General features: G+C 43.1%; 1 protein-coding gene and 1 long non-coding RNA gene across 2 annotated transcripts in view; one reads left to right on the top strand and one right to left on the bottom strand.

Moving 5' to 3' along the window:
* Positions 1 to 11511, bottom strand: part of LOC148414381 (uncharacterized) — a 28347-nt gene extending 16836 nt beyond the window's left edge. Inside the window, exons 1-2 of the long non-coding RNA XR_015867365.1 lie at positions 11208 to 11511; positions 10930 to 11004 (exon numbers count right to left, since the gene is read on the bottom strand). This is a non-coding gene — a long non-coding RNA (uncharacterized LOC148414381). The remainder of the gene's footprint in view (positions 1 to 10929; positions 11005 to 11207) is intronic.
* Positions 1 to 19410, top strand: part of bcl2b (BCL2 apoptosis regulator b) — a 29011-nt gene extending 9601 nt beyond the window's left edge. Inside the window, exon 2 of the mRNA XM_088428644.1 lies at positions 16795 to 19410. Coding sequence (XP_088284770.1) covers positions 16795 to 16932 — 138 coding nt within the window. The 3' untranslated portion in view covers positions 16933 to 19410. The remainder of the gene's footprint in view (positions 1 to 16794) is intronic.
* Positions 19411 to 20509: the final 1099 nt, after the last annotated feature.

Genomic DNA, 20509 nt, shown 5'->3' with positions numbered 1-20509 from the left:
TCAAACTCTGACACCTGTTTAGCTTGTGGGCCGCACAGGAAAGAATCTTTTCCCTGGCCGGACCAATACAATTATTGTACAGTATTCATGTAACTTTAAAACAACACCAGAGTTATTTGTTTAACATCACTGTTAATCATTAATCAGTATAGATTTTAAATTATTGAAAGAACAGCTAATTCATACTTTATAAAATCATTTAGTGGGCCAGATTAACCTCGTTCGTGGGCCAGAACCGGCCCACGGGCCGTATATTTGAAACCGCTGCAATACACAATAGGCTACTTCACACTATCACTGCTAAGCCACAAAACTGCATGAATTTCCTTCAAAATGCACAATGCCTTGCCACCTAATGCTATTTGAATATTAGGCAATATAATGTTACGCATAGAGATGTTACGCCAATTTCCTATGAGATTAGAGTATTAAAGTATTTATTTCTTTTATGCTGCCCTGCGCCACATTACACAATGCTGTTTGACTTATGCTATGTTACCTAAGGCTATCAAGCTAGGCCAAGAGATAAAGTGAATTTGACCGTCCATCCGTTGTGCATCACACAACCTATTAAACAATATTAATTCAACATTATATTGTATTCTGTAACATGTATTAGGTTGTTGTCTTATGTGAAAACAACAAGGAATTCTCTAGTCTGAGAATGAACTAAAACCGGATGCTAAAGGTTTGTTTTGCTAGCTTGATAATTAACATTCTGGTTGTCCTAGGCAAGGGTGTGTTCATGTATTAAGTTTACTTCCGCCTGCCCCAAGTTATGTTTTTACCTAGATTTACATTCATCACTAGGATAGTTATGTTACCCAACTCGAATAACTACGACGAGCGAGATATTGCTGCAAATGACACGCCGCTCACACCCACGGACAACACGGAGTCTTCAATGAACCAATCGCGCATTTTTGTCGATGTGGGAGGCAGCTGAGGAACCTTCCCGAGAACTCGCACAAGCACGTGCAAACTCCGCTCAGGGTGAGCAGAGATTCGAACTGGCAAATACAATGTGAAAAGTGGATTTTCCATAATACGTCTCCCTTGTCCCAGGAATGTATTTATTGCGGTGCATTGACCCTTTTCAACTTTGTAAAGAGTTCAAACGCACGCACGCACGCATATACTCATCGGCAAACACAGAAGCGGATGTGCTGGTGCAAATCAATTATTTGCTGTCCACAAATGGCGTGCGTGTGTGTACACTTGCACATACACAGTGACGGTACACACACAAACGGATGTGGCGGTGTGAATCAATAATGCCGTGTTGTCACAGTGTGACATGTGAGCATGGCAGGGAGCAGATGGCCCCGGGGTACCTACTCCCTCTCTTAGAGCCAGGACACACACACACACACACACACACACACACACACACACACGCATACAGTATCAGTAGCACAGCTGGGATTTCCCGGCGCAACACTGGCCATTACCAACAGTATGCTGTTATTATTGTTCTCCAAAATGCACGGGTAGTGTGTGCCCTTGGCAGCATCTGGAAATGGGATCTGTCCAGAAAACGCCAAGTGAGGTCAGCCATTGCTCAGATATCTTCTCAATCGACATGATCTATTGATTTGGATGTTTAAATGTACTCCATTAAGTATGCTGGCACAGTCAAAGAAGAACCTTGCTTGTATCAAAGTCAGCTTTTATATCCTGCGTTTACTAATACGAGCTTTTACGGAGGCTGGGCGTTGTAATTGCTAAAATTCTGGAAGGGACACGCAGTTATTTGGAAACACTTCGCCTATATGCAATGTATATATATATATATATATATATATATATATATATATATATAAATTTTTTTCCCGCCCTATAAGGCGCACCTAAAAGCCTTATTTTTTTTTATATATGGATGAATATTGAGATTGGGATTTGTAAATGGGGAATGAAGTGATAAAGTAAGCTCTACCTGTTTCTTTTGTGTGTTTACAGTTGGTCATATTGACAGAGTTATTATGCTATTGAGAGTTTAGTTATTATTTGACTTTATTGTTATTACTTTGAGTATTACTATATTGTGATTGAAAAAGTTTTAAAATATGTCATTAATTGAGGGTGCGCCTTATAATCCGTTGCACCTTATAGTGCGGAAAGTACAGTGTGTATATATATATATATATATATATATATATATATATATATATATATATGCACATCTGAAATGTCTCTGGAGCTTCTTGAATAATCAGTATAATCCAGGGACCCTGAACTCATCCCATCGTCAAAAATGGGGAGGGGGGGGGGGCTGTCCTTCACACGGGCAGGGGGCATCAATTTCAAAGTGCACATTTTAATTGGTTTGTCGGTCTGTCGTTGCAACTTCAAATAATGCCATGTACTTCAAAGAACATGGTGGGAATTGGCAACCAGAGGACTTGACAGATTGATTTTTTTTCCCCCCCTTCGAGCTATTTTGAGTTGCGTTTTTTGACAATACGGGGTGCTTGTAGGGATGCCGCCGCTTGTTTTCCGTCACAGCAACTTCTTCCGACACTTTGATCCGTTTGCCGTTTCGCCGTAGAGAGGATGTGTCGGCCCGTCTAGACGAGGGCGGAAGAATCAGGCGGGTCTAACCACCTCCTTCTAATTAAGTCTGCAAATTGACCTATAAATGCTTCATTTGTCTTTCACATTTGATGGAACGCGGCTGTAAAAAAAAAAAAAAATCTAATAAGAATCTATTCTCTCTGTTTAATGAACACAATTTGAAAAATTGAACTAGCCTGCTCGTCTAGCCTCATTTGCTGCTTTTTAAATTTTAATTCGTGCACATCCATCCGCTTCGTTGAAGACAAAAGGTTGGGAAATACTGGAAGACAACACAACATGTGGATTTAAATTCATGGACTCCCAGGGACATTGTTTCCAACTTGAGGTTTCGAGGTTAAAAATGAGCTAGACTGCAGTTATGGCAAAGTTGGTTGACGAGGTGATTATTTCGCAAATGGATGTCAAGCGACGGCTTCATGCAGTCAGCTTCCTGAGTTATTTCGCTCTAACGCGACCATCGGGTCGGAAAGTGTGAAATCGGACACACGGTTGAGATTTTTCTCGCCGGGCGAGGAAAAGAAAGCGGGAGACGAGTTGATCGGTTTGTAGTCATCTGACTCAACAGCAATCATCTGATTCTCAGCTGATGTGTCTGCTGACTGAAAAGTAATGTACGCAAGCGGCCTCCCGCAAGGAAAAATCCTTTCGAATCAATACGACATCAGGGTAAAACGATGGGGTCACGACAAGTGCAAGCGGAAAAACCACAAACCTTGAAAACAAAGTCGTAAAATTGCCACTGAAAATTCCATCTCCCTCGTGTCTGATCATTCACTCGATTGTTTCCTCAATTAAACGCATAACTGAAGCCGTCAAGCTAACCAAGCTAGCTTAGCTTCAGTTCACACAGCTAGCATATCGACGAGTCTCGTACGTTTTCTCGTACTGAGTTTTACACTCAGCATGTTGCCATAGTCTTTTTTTAATCACTTAGAGAAAACTTGAATCCAAAAGTATTTGTCTTCAAAGCAGTCCAGCTCTGATCTTAGAACTTAGCGTACAAGGGTCCGGTCTACAGAGTGCACGACACACAAAAAACATTTCTTCAACGATAAACGGCACATTATAATTTTCAAAATAGCGATGTTCAAACGGTAAACGCAACGGACGCACATTTCACTTTCTCCACCGAGTGGTTTTTGAAGCGCGTTACAAAGTCAAGTTCAAGTCCAGCCTCATCAATACTAATTAAAAGTCAACTACGATCTTTCAAAATCAGAAGTTTTTGCCCAGCGAGTCAACAGTCATCAAATCAGTATACTTGAGTCATGTGACTGGAGACCATCACCTCTGGTATTCCGACAGCGTCTTTCCTGCTTGACTTGCGGTTGACCTTTGACCAACAGAAGCATCCGCAACAGGAAGTGCCCAACTAATGGCATTTAGAAAACAGGCAGAAAGGCTTCCTCCCACACATGATGGACTTTTGCAAACCTCGGCCGCCACAATAGGTGACCAATTACTCGTCGACCGCTTGTTTTTTTTCTTTTAACCTATGATGAAGGTCACGATGAGGCTGTTTGCGCAGTTTGAGAGCGCGTGTCAAACGAATGGCATCAGACGGCATCGGTTCATCGCAGAAGAACGTTTAGATGAAGGTATTTGGTGACATCACTCGTAAAAAGTGCAGACAAGCTTATCTCGTTCCCTCTCGCTCATATCAAACCGCTTGTTTGTTTCCCAACATCAACGCATTCTTGGCATTCCTCTCCATGAAAATCAGCTGGTTGCCTGAGAGAGGTCGCTGAACTATTCCTCCGACTGAAACGAGGGAGGGAGGGGGGATGGAACATCTCGGCGGAGATCGGCACGCTTCATCTGATCGTTTTGAAGAACGCTGATCAAGTGATGCGAGGGTGCACGATTTTAAAAACGTGAGCGAACGCGCACATGGCAAAGGGGGGGTAAAATTGTGTTCCTAACAACGCTCATAGGTTGTAGTGTACTCGAGATGAGAAGTCTCCTCCTCGAACCTGATGTTTGCCGTTATACCAACACAAACCTGCGGGAGGTAGCGTGGTGCCACATTTTCTAGTCTGCCGAAAAATATCGGAAGAAGAGCAATAGAAGTAAAGGCTAAGCCAGGGGTCGGCAACCATTTGGCTCTTTAGCGCCGCCCTAGTGGCTCCTTTCAAAAAGTGTATGGATATGGAAAAAGAAGAGGGAATCAGAATCAGAATCGCCTTCAAATTTTTTGGCAAAACCCTGTATTAATATTGCCTCTCATGAGGTCATTGACAGGGTGGAGGTGTTGCGGGGGTTTATGTAGATTTTGGTTAGTCCCGTTGTTCCGCCAGGTCCCAAATGCGCTGGTTGGGGACTTCCAATTTCTAATTTCCACAGTGAAAATGTTGGTGGTGTCAAATTTCTTCTCATTGTAGTCTGTTTGCAAGTAGAAATGGAAATTTTTAGCTTCCCAGTTTTCTGGAATCTGCCAAGGATCAAAGCACTGTCACACCCAGGCAGCAAAAAAAAGAAAAAAAAACAATTTCTCAAGATTTAATCCTGAATTCTACTCCACACGTCTTTGGAGGAACAAATGTTATATGACACTCCTTACTTCTCTTCTAAATGCGTGGATAAGAATGTGGGTGGCCAGGCCCCAAACTTGGGCGGCCGTCGTAGCCTTCAGCTTGTGATTATCAGAACAGAACCAAAACATGTGTCACTTTACTCAGTGACGACGTCATTCTCTCGCCCTTGTGAGTAAGGGCAATTGGAATAGATTTGTACAATAGCAAAGACTATGACACAAATGTACTTCATACCCTACACTTTTTTTTTTTCCTGAACCGGTGCCACTGGAAACAGAATAAAAGGGGCAGCAAAGTGAACTGCTTGCTGGCCTGAAAGCACGTTAATAAGAAGTGCCTGGACTGCGGCATTGTGGGAGTTTCTTCAGAGCGCGTCGACTCCTCTGTTCCCACTTCAAAGACGCACCCGGGGGAGCCCGGCCTCAAACGCTCCATTGTCTTCCGCGACATTATCGGACATCTGAGATGTTGGATCGGCCGCGCTCCGCTCACGGCGCCCGTCCGTTCTCCCTCGTCCCGTTCGGGATACCGGGGCCTCTGAAACCTGAAACCGCGCCCGGTTCTCCGCGGATGAAAGAGGACACCGAGCAACTTTGATGTTTGTTGACTTTCTCCTCGTCCGACATGTTGAATTCTCTTTCAGATGTCATTACGCGCCGCTCGTTTGGCGGATCTCTCTGAGTTACAGGGCCAAGTCGGGATTCCATCAAAGACCATGCTTTTTTTTTTTTTGGAGAAGTCAACTTTTCTCCGGACTAGATGGCAGTAAATGCTTTCAAACAAACAGAAAATCTCTTAGTTACGACACTCTGCCCTCTTTTGCTTTGTGTCGGTGCTTTATGAGCGCATATTTGGCCCGCCTGCGCTCTTTCCCTAGTTACACACTCTGACTTAACCATACTTGGCCCTACCACAGTCCAGCTTAAACCAGACGATGATGTCATTCCAGGGCGCCTGGCACAGGAAGTGACTTTACACGAAGTGAACTTAAAAAAAATAAAAAATAAAAAGTTGAGCAATCGCTCCCTGAATAGGTTGTTTTAAACAAAATGTCAGACTTGAACTGTTATGTTACTTTGGCGACAACAATGGAACGCTTGAATGCATTTCAGCGACAAATGCAGAAGCCTTAATGACGTTATTTCTCTCCCTGAGAACAATCGCTTACCTAACAACCACATACACAAATATACACACACAATCATCAGAGATGATCGCTTAACCCTAACCTCGACTCTAAATAATTTCAAAACTATACTCTAAAATCAAGTCTTGACCCTCAAAAAGAGGCTGGAACAATCGAGAACCGGCCTAAACGTCCTCACTTCTCCAAAATCTTCACTATGTCGGTAGAAAACTCAAATGGGTTCTCACAAGTATAGCTACACCCGAATAAACACACTCCTGCCTATTTTCAGCCTCTGCTGTCAAGATTGCGGTTGCGTGGTGGTAAAAGGGTCACCAAGAGTCACCTTCAAAAAGGACACGTGATTTAAAAGTCACTTCGTGATGGCTTTTAAACAAAAACAAAGCTCTCTAGAAAGTTGGCCCGCCCAGCAAGAGTTAAATTAAGAAAAACAGCAAGATTTTTTTTCTCTATTACTGTAACGGCCTCAATAAAGAACCCTTTCTAGGGTTATGGTTAAAAGCAGCAAGCAACATTATGTCAAAGCCAAAGGGTAAGCAGAGCTGCAGTGTTACCACGTGAACATTAAATGTAAAGTGCTATCAATGTTATCGTCTGATAACAGACTTAAATCTTTGGATAAGTTAAGCTAATGACCAGAGAGAGAGAGAGAGAGAATTTTGGTGAATTTTGACGTCACATGTGCTCAAGGCTAAACTGTTATCGGAGTTTGGTCGTATGACATTCACAAGCGGAAAATTGAGTTTAATAGCTTCATAGCTTTATTATCTCTTAAAGGATGCTGCAAATTCTTTCTGCGAACAGAAGAATGTTCCAGGCATGTTATCAAGACACCCGGGTAGAGCTGTGAGATGTGAAAAAAGAAAAGCAAACCACGTCTCTTCTCATGCTCCCGGTGTCAGAAGAGGAGAACGTCACCCATGAGCTGGTCTTTTGTCACGGGAGCGCCGACCTGGTTTCTTCCCACGGTTCATTATCAGGGCATTCCTATCTGAAGCCATCAGCCTCACACCTCTCAAAGTTGTTTTCCACGGCTGGCATTTCGCTTCCCGTACGCGCCGAATTAAAGCGATGCGGGCGATTAGCCCCCGTGTGATCATTCACTGGCTAACAGATTCTTCTTTCATTCACTCCGATGACTCACGGATGTATTCCTGGGTACTCATCAGATCGTCACGCAGCTTCTCAGCAGAAGGCCGCTTCCTTGGAAGCCGCTAACGCGTCATGCAAGCAGCTGACGCTCTTTGCCAGGGAACCATTAGCCACCAGCGTGGTGGACGGGCCGACTTACCGGCAAATGAATTCTCAGCCGGGTTTTCCTCGGGCCTTGTCCGCAAGGCGCATTAAACCCGCGCGGTCTCCCTTTTTTCGCGTGTGAAACGCTTCGTCTACACGGCTTTGTTTACTTAACCCCTGGGTGTCCGGGGACTTTTTGCTAGCCTGGCCTTATTATCGCACAACTTGGGCCGATTTTAAAGGGGTCATAACATCGTCAAGTATAAATATAGATTTACTTTCAACTCCTCCAAATGTTCAGTGGCATCAGCCCCAGCCATACATATATAGCCTACATTTTTTTGGGGGGGGTTTGGGGGGGCGACAGACACCACACGATAAGGCGCACCCTCGATTAATGACCTTTTAAAACGTTTTCCATATATAAGGCGCACCGGATTATAAGGTTAATTACCTTAATTACCTTAACTCAATTAATGACATGTTTTAAAACTTTTTCACTCACAATATAGTAATACTCAAAGTAATAACAATAACTCAAATAACTCTAAACTTTCAATAGCATAATAACTCAATGTCAATATGAGCAACCTTGTTCAACTGTAAACACACAAAAGAAACAGGTAAAGCTTACTTTATCACTTCGTTCCCTATTTACCAATCCCAATCTCAATATTGATCCATATATAAGGTGCGCCTGATTATAAGGCGCACCATCAGCTTCTTTAAAAAAAAGGCTTTTAGGTGCGCCTTATAGTGCGGAAAATACGGTACTTTATGTACAAAATGTACAAAACGAAACTACACTGCATATTTACGTATTTATGAAATACGAATATGATGTCATAATTAGAGTAGTATGACTGATTTATGGCCCATTTGCAAGAAGTCCAGCTACATGTAGACTATGCCCCAGCGTAAGTGTCTTCTAAAGCGGCAGCTCGGATGAGGCTGGTTTTATTGGGTTTGTCAGCGCCGCGCTAAGAGCCCAAGCCCGTCGTTATTTATAGCGAGCGGCACGGCACTCAAGCCTTTCCGTCCGACTCGTCTCAGTGACTTCCTCCTCCGACCGAGTGACGGCGCGGAGGACGTCGGGTCCTTCTAGACGCAGCCAAGCACCAGTTTATAGAGCCGCGCCGAAGCAGGATGTCCAACTGAATTCATCTTCGTGAGCTTGTGTCTATCAGTGCACATTTAATGTCTTCATATAGACTCAAATGAACTTGAAAGCACCTCCACTTAGGATCAGTAAAAGATCTTACAACCACTTCCTGCATATCCCCCGTAGGGCATCGATTAGTTTTGATTATATTCCACAAATGCCTTTGCGTAATCTTTTGTCAACTACAAGTCCCACAATGCATAGCATGAACTTTGCATTATGGTAGTCGGGCTAAGCCACTCGATGAAGTCATTGAAAGGCTTGCCCCGCAGTGGTTTTGGGTTTTCAACACCAAAATTTCTATTGCACCCAGTTCGCGGGTTTACGGTGAGAGGATTAATGCAAAACTCGGGAGAAATGCATGGTAAAAATCGGGGTTTCAATATTTCCAAAATTGACAATGTTTCCATGGCAGTAAATGAGCCCGACATGGGCTGAATTTGACATTTGCAGGGTGTACCTGTCGACCTTTCGTTTGCAAGCATTTACAAGGGATGGCATATTGAAAGTCGACATGTTTTGACATCTATGCAATATTTTAGTTTGGTTTTTTTGTATGCTTTTTCTTTAATATCACACATCAAAAACATCTAAAAGCCCGAGTAGGGTCAAAATTTCCTCTTTGGATTAGATGTGTATTCGCTAGGAATGGGGCAAGACAAAAATCCTATGAAATTAGATTGCCTCACGAGATTGAGTCCACGAGAACGAGACGAGATTTTTGCAAAATTCCACAACAGAGATGCGCGTGATTTGCTTCATGAGGTGACAGAAAATCATGTGATGGACCAGATATGGCCCAAGGGCCTTGTCTTTGACACCTTTCAATTTCAAGGTCAGGAACTCAAGTGGTCCTTGATTTAAACAATGAAAGAGCGCCTCAGAGGTGATTTATAGTCTCCGCATGCTAAAGGGAGGGAAAGTAAACGATGAAAAGGAGGATGGGGGAGAACAAGTGACAGGAGAGCAAACACAGACTGCATCCATCCCATAATACTCGCTGACTCCCCAAAGGTCACCTTGCGGTCTGTTTCATGTTGGATCAATATAAGCCATTAAGGCTTTCTTCAATGGAAGTTGTAACCATAAGAGGTGTGAGAGACATAAAAAAAAAAAAAAAAGACACTGCTGACCGCTTCATAGCGTCTACGGAAACATTTCTTACGTGTGTAGGAAAGCGGAAATATCTCACGTTGGACATCAGATGATAATAGAGACAATAGAATAGACACCGGGCGAGCGTGGGCGTGTTTGGTGTTCCGGCGGAGTGGATCACTCCCACGGGAGGGGGAAAAAAATGTCCTTGTGTGTTTTGTAAACACGCAAATGCTGCTGACGCACATTTGAATATTGATGAGCCTTTGAGGTCGCGAGCCGCGCGGAAAGAGTTCAACTTTACAATGCGGTGGAGGCACAAGTTGCGCGGGCCCGTGACTGTCTGGTTACTGACCCACTTGGACCTTTGCACTGGTCACGCGGGCTGCGGGACATCATCATTTATCAGCATTTGACTCACTTCTATTTATGCCACGTACATCATTTTGTCCATTGATTCAAGCCCCAAAATGCAATCTTGTTTCTGGAGGTGACAGCAGTAAGTAGCGAAAAGAAATGATGACCTCGCTTTCTATCGGGGAAGCAGCTAACAAGCACGCTCACAAACGCCTCGGTCATCTTGCTCCTTGGCAGCGGGTCAAGGGATCCCACAAGGGGGACCCTATGAAAATCGACCTTGCTGCAAGGTTACTCGCCTTCCTGCCATTGTGCGTCTGCATTGCACTTAATGGTGATTGAACGCATGGACTGTATGTGCATGCTTAGACTTGAAATGGTGAATTTAGGACACGGAAAAAGTAGGAAAAGATAGAACTGGGCCGCAAGTTGGAAGAATGTATTATAAGACGTTCACGTGTTTTGTCATTTCCATCAAAAATGTTCTGGAAAATTGTAACACCAAATTTCCAAGTATCCAAAAAAAGTGTGTTTTGTGAAATGAGCAAATTTATATTTAGTAGTATTTTAATTAACACTTTTTATATTGTATTATTATTTTAAATGTAACAACAGTATTCATTTTTAAATTAACGCAACCTTTATTGGTATTTATTTCTAAGATTTGTATTATTTTGTGCTTTTTTTGTCAGCACTTTAGTGGTGCCTGGAGAATCTTCTTTTTTTTTGCAAGAAAAAGCCATAATTTCTACTTTCTACTTGCTGTCAATAATCAAATTACCGTGAGGGGAATGCAAATTGCAGGTCGGTTATGCTCTGACCTGGCGGTCTGGGGCACACTTCAGGTTGCGAGCTGTCAGGGCTTCTGGTTGCGATTGCTGGGGTCTGATCTGTGCCTGTACAAAATAAAGTCTGGTTAGACCTCAATATTGTCTTAGACCAACTTTAAAAGGTGCCGTTACATAATAAGTACTTTCCACAGTGTAATATGTGCATATAAATTACGTTGGGCAAATTGGCGATTACATTTCTTATCAAATGTGGGTTTTATGGTACCGATCTTTCTCACCAGGAAGTAAAACGGCTCGTTTGCTCTTACCGTGTCGTGCCATATGGCAGCTCAAGTGGCGGGCCACGCAACACGCATCCATCCACCATTCTTACCGCTCGTCCTCACGAGGCTGATTAAGACTACTCCAAAAGCATGAATAACGGGGCAAAATAGGAGTTTACTGACTTTAAAATGCAAAGAGGTGTGGGTATACCGCTCCCATTAATACGCGTTCCTTCCATCGAATTAGTCCCCGTATGTACAAAGTATTCATAACATCAGTTCCGCCCGGGGGTAAATCATTTAATACTGACGTTGACTGTCCAGCTGTGTGCTACCAAACACACATTTAGGCCACCACTTCAGCAGTTCTACTGTAAAACGTTGCAGCTAATAAATGAAACGTTGCTGTTTACTTGGCCGACTAGGTGCAAAATTTCCCCTATTTGTCCTATTTGTCCCCATTGGTGTGAAGTTAACTTACTCTAAAATCAACTCCCAGTCACCAGCAGCTGCTATATAATTAAACTAGATCATGTAGATTAGTTATGGCTAAATAACCTGGCTAACTTTATTAATTTGACCTTTAAATACCAACTTCTGGCTATTTGTTGTGGTTTGATTCAACATTACAGTCTGGCAGGAAATAATTTGCTAACACTTTCCACATGCAGTTGCTAAATGTGGCAGCATTTGTCTTCTAAATGTGCTGTCCTATTGCAAATAAAATAAAAATGACATTAAAACTTACCTGAGAATAATGTTTTTAATGACCGTATATTCTCTGGATACACGCCACTCATTTGAAAGACGTTTATTCTCCATTTCTCGAGCGTCTTGTCAATCAACAGGTGGAAATGGCACCTGACGAGTTCGCAATTATTTTCTGCCTCTCATTGGCCCTTAATCCCAAAGTTAACCAATCCGATCGGCGAATGTAGCGAGCACCGACCAATAAGAGGCAGAGAAGGCGGGTCTTATCTTCAATTTCCTTGAGCAATAGTGAACGAACACTGAGTAGTCCGTCGCGGTTGAAGTTATAAGGCCGCCATGTTACGTTGCCACTCTTACTGAAACAACCTTTTTATTTTATTGCATTGGGGTTACGACGCAAGTTATTACCGCGTGTTTTCCCCCCTAAGATCCATTGATTACAATTCAGAGTATATTTACTTATATTTTCATGTGTAGGCCCCATGTACCAAACTAACATCATTATTAACAGTGCACGTCATGAAGAATTTAGAAGCGAGTATACATAATATAAATATAAAATAAAATACACACACACTACAAACCCTGGACTACATTTATATTTCCATCCGTCTATCCATCCAAAATGTTATAATTGTGCCTTTAGAGTTAACTGGAACCTCTTACGTTACCAAATAAATAGCTTATAAGTACTGTATATTCGCATCAATATGAATCTATTGCACAGGCAAAAAATGTCGAGCTTGCATCTTTTTTGGTCTATCGTTTTTGCCCTCCCTTGACTCCTGCAATTGAGATTTTTTGTCTGACTTTAATTAGCTGAGGAGAAGTCAGCTGGAAGCTCATTAGGAAGTCAAAGCCAGCCAACAAGCGGTGTGTGCAATATTTTGAATTATGCGCGGATGCTTTGGAAATAAACTGCGTTTAATATGGGCAGCCCACGTCAGGTCCCTTTAATTATGAGCTGAACTTTAGCCCACATCCCTTTCGCTGTGCTCGCTGGCTTGGCCTGCAATTACCCACCAAAACGTACACGCGCGCACTCGCACTCGCACACACTCGAGGCTTGTTGCGTTGCAGATGACTCATTTATTGTCCCGCAAGGCCTCTTGCGAGAAGATGCCCGGCCGAGGAGGTCCAAAATCCTGCGAAAAATTCAATGCGAGGCGGCCCGCCGGTGGGAAAAGCAAACCGACGAGGTAACCATGACGCTGAGGCGGCCCTCTCCAAAATCCTCGCTGGTAGAGTCTCTCCGAGGGTTCCCGTGGCGTGCCGGCAACCGACCTGGCAACCCTGACTCCCGTGACCTTTTAAAAAGCATTGATCCCCCTCCCCGAAAAGAATACCGCAGAGGAACGTTAACTGGATTTCATTTCCCAGGTGCACACCTGCTGTCAAAAGGCAGATGGTTTGCTGCGGGCTACGGATGAATTGAAGTTTACGCGCTCTATTGTGCCAGTGATAATGGCTGCTGTTTTTGTCCTTGCCCCGCCCCCCTCCCTCTCAACTTTATGTGTGTCTTCCTGCTGCCAGCTGCTTATTAGGATTCCTCCAAGTCTCACATTTCCATAATGGAGGTCACTTCAAGAGGAAAGGGACAGCAAGTAGACTTTGGAAATGATGAGGTTCCGGTATGGACGTAAACACAGACTGATTTTTTTTACAGTATCTTCTTAAGTGCCTTTCTTTATGAGACCACACGCTTGACAAGCGAAAAAATAAATAAAAATCAGCACATGTTCTTACTGCTCCTCCTACTGCTTCAACCTGTGGAACAAAATGGTACCAAAGCCCTGACGAATAGGAACGCTTTAATTAGGGGCGATCCATTTTAGGTCCAAAAAATGCCGTATACGCTACAAAAAGGGCAAAAAAAAAAAGTGTCTACAATACCTAAAATAGCAAAAACCCCTTACCTCATTTATTTCTTTTTTGTGTGCCGGGAGGAGTTAAAAGGCGTATCTTTCCACAAAGTCACATGATTGTTTTTTTTGCTTCGAACAGAGTAGGTCAAAAGTTCCAGGAGGGAAAAGTGAAGCATGCAGAAGTCTTATGACATCCACCTGACAAGCTTACAGTATCGGCAGCCAAGGTCCTATCTCCTCTCCCGCCTCTCACCGAGGAGTTATTACCACCTGTGCCCTCGCTGAATTTTTTTTTTTTTTCTCCAACATCCATCAGCGCTCCTGGCAGCCTCTTATTTTAATTGGCTATCTTGTGTTTGTGATGGGAACACTGGATAATCTGTCTGTCTAGGTCGCGTCGAGGACACGCGTCATGAGCTGATATCGGCAGTCATGTGACGCCACTGGGATGTCATTTTTACCCCCCCCCCCTCACAGGAAAAAAAATGCGCTCGCAAGCTGGAGTCTTGAGTTTTGCCAGGCGAAACATTTCCCTCAGCTGGAGGTCTGACTGGAGCAGCTTGTTCTCTAATTAATATCCGCATCCTGGAGAACAGGAGGGGAGGGGCGGGGGTGTTGAGAGTTTTCCAAAATAAAAGTGCTCAAAAAGGCTCCTGTGTTAACTATAAAAAAAAAGAAAATGCCGCGCTGTTACACAAGCGCTGACTGTTTTGGCACCGAGGGCCCGGATTTGGAAGGAACTGCTGATACTTCCATTTGTGCGACACCCACGCACAGACCACCTCCAACACCCCCCCCCCCCCCCCCCCCCCCCAACACACTCCCCTAACCCCCCGGCCTTGAGAATGCCATGGGACAGGAAGGGAGGGGGGGAGGGGGAAACAGGAAATACTTGTCTCCCCGAAGCACGTATTAATAATAGACATTGGCTTTTTATAGTCTTTTGTTCCATAAATGTAGCACAGCATTTTCTACTTCTTTTTTTTGTGTGTGAATGCTGAAAATCAAGCTTTTATATACTGAACTTTTTTTTTGAGGGGGGGGGGCACAAACAGCCCAAGTCGGAATGCTTGTTTCTCAGCAATTTAAAACCTGAATATATAGAAGACTTCAGGCAGGATTCAAAAGAAAGATGAGAATCAAGCGTTGTTATCCATGCTGGAATTTTTTTGAAAGCCTACCGCTGTTCATGCCATGACAGTTTTTTTATTTTTTTATTTAATGCTGAAAACAAACATTAAAAGGTTTAAGTATGAACGCTATACTTTGATTCGATTAGGGTTTCGCAACAAAAAAGTTCATTGTCGACTGACCCGACTTGGTCGACTTTAGTTACCCGGTCTTAGTGAGAATGAAATATGCGTACAAAAGTTAGTACACGCCCAGATGTTTTTAGATGGATGCTGGGAGGGAGCGTAAACAATCACTGACACATCCGAATCACGCGACATTCCGGCCGGAATCGTCAAGTCATGACGCGGGTCACGCTGAGGCCAACGTACATTTGAAAAAACAAACAAACAAAAAAACACCCGTAGTTTTCCATTAGCCTCAGAAGCTAACAAATAATAAGAAGGCGTTGACACGCCTCAAAGAAGTGGACTGCGTTCCCGTCTGTTTGGAGCCGATGTGCGGCACGACGCCGGCTTTTGCGCCGCGACTTCCTGTCCAGCTGTTGCTGCTGTCAGGATGCGTCAACAGATGCGTGTGTGTGACACACACGTCGATAGTATATTCTCGCGGGCGCACGTCATTGCGGCGCAAACGTCTTTGAAAAACACTTGACTATTTGTTGTGCTCCAGTACCGTAATGCCACAAAAATGCACCATCTGTTACGAGCTTTTTTTTTTTTTTGGGGTGATTCCCATATTCCTCGTGTGAGTTTTTTGAGCTTGTGCGTGGGCGAGTGTGGAACGTCTAACCGCTGGTTGCAGTAACAACAACAATCACGTTGGAGGGTGTGCAAAGAGGGATTTACATTTATTTTTTGCAGTTTATCTCCTGTGGATTGCAGTCAAGCTGATAATTGTTCTGTTTTGCCAGTTGCTTCCCCCCCCCCAAACTCATTCTGTGTTGCGAAGCCCTCCGGGTAAATGTTTTGCTGCCGAATGTTTATTCATGTGATTTTTGTTGGCCGTTACGTACGTACTCATAACAGGACGGCTTTTGATGGATGGCTGTATGACATTTCGCCTTCCCAGAAGAATGATTTGTAATTTGCAAAATAAACTTGACATTTGGCACCGATATGTGGAAATGATGACAATCAAATCAAATAACATCTTGAATTGTTCAATACTCTTGACGGCAATGGCTATCAAAGATCCAATAAGTTGCTCACTCACTGCCATATATGTGTGTGTGTATATATATATATATATATATATATATATATATATATATATATATATATATATATATATATATCCATCTCTCTCTCTCTCTCTCTCTCTCTCTCTCTCTCTCTCTCTCTCTATATATATATATATATATATATATATATATATATATATATATATATATAAATATATATATATATATGTATGAGTAATCAATGACTTTAGTTTTAAGTACTGAAGTAATCATTTTCTTTTAGGTAACTATAATCGAGTAAGACATTACTTTAGCTAAGTTATTTGAGTACTTAATTGATTGTAATTGTAATTGTAATTGATTATCTAGGTAATTAAGTACTGGAGTAATCACTTACTGCAGTATCTTATAATGTCATTGATTTTCAGTTATAAAGTCTCAATTTAACGGATTACTTTTGTTAATTATGTGCTAAAGTAATCATTCCCTTTAGGGTACCTAAGTGCTAAAGTAATCAATTACTTTAGGTACCTACGCACCTAAAGTAATGGATTACCTTAGTACGTAATTAACTGAAAGAAATTGATTAGTACTCAATGACATAACTCTCATTGGTACTAAAAGTACTTCATTACTTTAATTCATTACTTCATTACTTCAGTTCTTAACTCAAACACTTAAGAAAATATGAAGCAAAAAAACTGTGCTGACGAGCATGCGGTTTTGTGATTTGTGCTCGCAGGACGCTTTTGTGGAGCTGTACGACCGTCAGAGGGACTCGGTCTTCAGCTGCTCGTGGCCGTCCATCAAGGCCGTGTTCGGCCTGGCCGCGCTCGGGGCGGCCAGCCTCACCATCGGCGCGTATCTCACCCAGAAGTGAGGCCCCCGCTTGACTTTCAACGCTCGTCGTCCTTCGCGCTCCCTCCCTCCCTCCCTCCCTCCGTAAAGACACGCTAAACTGACACCGTCAAGGACAACGCCAATTTTATTGTATTTTTTTGCCCGCCTGCTTCCCTCCAACCAAGTAGTTAGCATAGATAGTACTTGCATGTGTCACGCGGGAGATGAGGCGATGGGGACGGACGCTTGCGTTGGCCCCTGCTCGTGAGGGTGAAGAACCCCGTTTGACCCGTGGACTCCGGTTACCCCCTTTCGCCCCCCCACCTCCCTCGGCGGCCGCCCATCAAAGGACTTCCTGTGAAGAACAGCTGCTCGGAATGTATAATGGACAAGCGTGGTGTGTATGTGATAGCGTGCGCGGTACGGGCACAAGTATTGGGACACCCACAGGGAAGCCCCAATAGAGTGGGAACTACGAGACTGAACGCGGGACGGTTTTCTCCGGCGGAAATCGAGAAATTAACAGACAAAATTGAGTGATCATATTAAAAACAATCCGGGGCTGTTTATCCAATCTTACCAACTTTATCCCGCAATCACGCCCAATTGAAAAGGATTTGACGTTCGAGAACCGTCAGCGAAAGCCAAGCTGATCTACGCTTCCTGGTTCCATCCGTCTTTCAAATTTAGAGCCGGTAAAAAAGTGCCATAGTGTGATAACCGTAAGCAAAAATATCACGGTAATAAAATGATAGCAAAATATTGAGAAATGTGTACCATGTTCAGTACAAATTCATGTTAGCTGCCATCTAGTGGTTGATAGTGGAATTACACCCAAAATAAACATGACCCAGAGCCAAAGAGTTCTACCCACCATAAAAAAATGTATTTGATTAACATTTTACTACTCATTATTTTCATTATTATTTTAAAAGTTGAGAATTCTCGTCCTTGGCACTGAAAGAGTGATGCCGTGTCCCAAAACTTGCGTCCATATTGCAAAAATTCTGGGGGTGGGAACGTGGCTCCGAATGGCTCAAGCACAAAGAAGTGAACGTTTGGAGGGTACAAAAAAGAAATGATGTCTGACGGTGAAGAGAAGGACAAAAAAAGCATGTAGAACGGAGCACAAGAAAAGGAGGCGAGCAGATGGGCCAATTTAGCGTCTGGTGGAAGGAAATTAGCGAAGAAGCATTCCGGGTGTAAAGGAGTCCTTCTGAGAAGTCATCCCACTACATGGCATTTTTCGACATTATTTTGATTTTTTTTTTTCCTGCCTCTGTAGCGGTTACACACATGCACGTGCACGTGCACTCCTGCTGCTGCAGGTCCACAAACACAATTTGTTGTGTTTGTGCGCAAATCGCACGCAAAAGGTGGTTGCGATGGCAAATACTGAACGAGTTTAGCATTTACGATTTAAGAAGAAAAAAAAAAAAAAAACATCGGGCCTGTGTTGCCTGGAGAAAAAAAAAAAAAAGCTGAAATTCAGCCAGATAGTCGTTATGTTTGTACCCTGTTCCAGTGGTAGTCTGGCACAGTAGCATTTGGAAAATTCCAGACAGCCACCCCTCCCGAAAAAAAAAAAAAAAAAAAAAAAAAAAAATCAGTTCCTGTGTGCTGGAACCTGAGAAGAAGTCCCTTCCCTCATCCAACAGCTCCCGTTTTATTGACATTTGTCTTGTGTTTCAGTCCAACAGAAAACCTGGAAGTGATCCATTCATTTTTTTTTTTGAGTGTACAGTTTTTTTTTTCCTAAAAAAGAAGTCTTTGCATGAGTGAAAGACACTGATGTCTCAATATTTATACATCAGAAATGTGTAGAAGAGGACAAAAAACAACAACGTCTATTTATTGCGAGGTACCGGATTTTTAACAGTGATTTTTAACCATTTTTTTTTTTCTTCCTTTCTCTTGATTAACACTGTAACAACATTAATTTCTGGCTGCTATTTGTATCACCACAATGTTTTGAAAGTGAATTTAAAGTGTCCATATTGGCTTGAGGCTGCTACAAGGTTCATTTTTTCCAGCTTAAACTGCCACAGTCTTGTCCTAGATAGCTGCAAACCAAAGTCAACTTGTATTCACGTTTCATTTCAATCGGAACCGGAAAACACGCGGCTTCACCTCGTCTACGTTAACTGTACTTTAATCCGCTTTATGCTGTTTGTGCTTGACTGATGTCTGCGGCATCATATCCTGCTGTGTGTGTGTGTGTGTGTGTATGTGTGTGTAGGGGACGGGCCACGACGCAAAAAAAAAAAAAAAGCAGCAACAGCTATAACAGCAATACAAGTGTATTTTCAATTGTCAAACGTATTCCTTGTCCATATAAGAATGTAGGCACTATGGTTGCTGTACTGTTTTACACCTATAATCGCAAACCTGTAGCACTTAAATGAGGAGAAAAAAAAAAAAAGTGAAACGTGTTTTCTGTTGTTTACTGCTATAATCCACAATAAGCTAGGGGATCTCATCGTTCCTAATAAAAACACATTTGTCGAGTAGCCGCCAAGTCTGCTTGCCGAGTCGAATTTTTGTACATTTACTTCATCCAAGGGTCACAGGCTTACTGGTGCCTATCCCAGCAGTTGGCGGAGGACACACTGAGCTGGTTTCGAGCCAATCGCAAGGCACCGAGGGACGAATGCACCCAATCACACTAGAGGACAATTTAGTGTGTTCACTACACCTGCCATGCATGTTTTTGGAGAGTGGGAGGAAGCAAGAGTGCTCGGAGATAACCCACGCAGGCTCGGGGAGAACATGCAAACTACACAGGAAGGACAGAGGCAGCTGGAATTCAGAGCGTGCTAGCTTCGAGGTTTAAGTTTCCTCTACAGCTGCCACATAAAACACTTTTATTTCGTAAGTTGACTTACCCGACTTGGTTAACTTCCCCCCAGCCTTACAATTAATTTAATACCTACAATTAAACACCAAAAGGTTCAATCAAACCATATAATCCAATAAAAATCTCCTAACACATAATGCGGCATGCGACAGATGGGCTAGTAAAAATTAGCTTCATCTTTATGAGCAAATATATCGGGAATCCGCGTATGCTTCAACTGCCGTATCTACCTATTCATATCTGTGACAACAACGGCATGAGTAATAATGATGTAATGAGTTGCACGGTGCGCTGATTGATATCATCAGAGCTGAGCTCATTCTCTGAATATGCCAAAACCTCATTTCTGAAAAATGAGTATTACGGCATCAGTATCATTCCCCGAAATTTCAGAAGTCAGCTGTGAAAACAATGTGTAAAATGCATCCTTTAGGTGACGTCTGGGTGCATCTTGCGGGTGTAAGTCTGTTCTCCCTGCAAGTGAGCCTCGCCCAAACCGGCGCACATCAAAGATGTCCCCAAACGCTGCACTTGCCAGACCGACTCCCATCCGCCGCTAAACACAAGTGCAAGGGAGAGAAAAAAAAAAAAAACGCTAAATGCCCTGCGGCCAGGTTTTTGCACTCCCCCTCTGCACCCCTGCCCCCCCCTCTGCTCTGATCACACATGCCTTCAAAGGCATCAGCGGCACCGCTCAGTGGAATTTGTGAAAAGCATGATGCAGTAAAACTAATATTGAAGGAGTGAAAATGAGGCGGAT

This window comes from Hippichthys cyanospilos, chromosome 12 (genome assembly GCF_059441005.1).
Source record: "Hippichthys cyanospilos isolate Australia breed blue-spotted pipefish chromosome 12, RoL_Hcya_1.0, whole genome shotgun sequence".
In the NCBI taxonomy this organism is placed as follows: Eukaryota; Metazoa; Chordata; class Actinopteri; order Syngnathiformes; family Syngnathidae; genus Hippichthys; species Hippichthys cyanospilos.
This window is presented reverse-complemented; position numbering and strand designations above follow the sequence as displayed.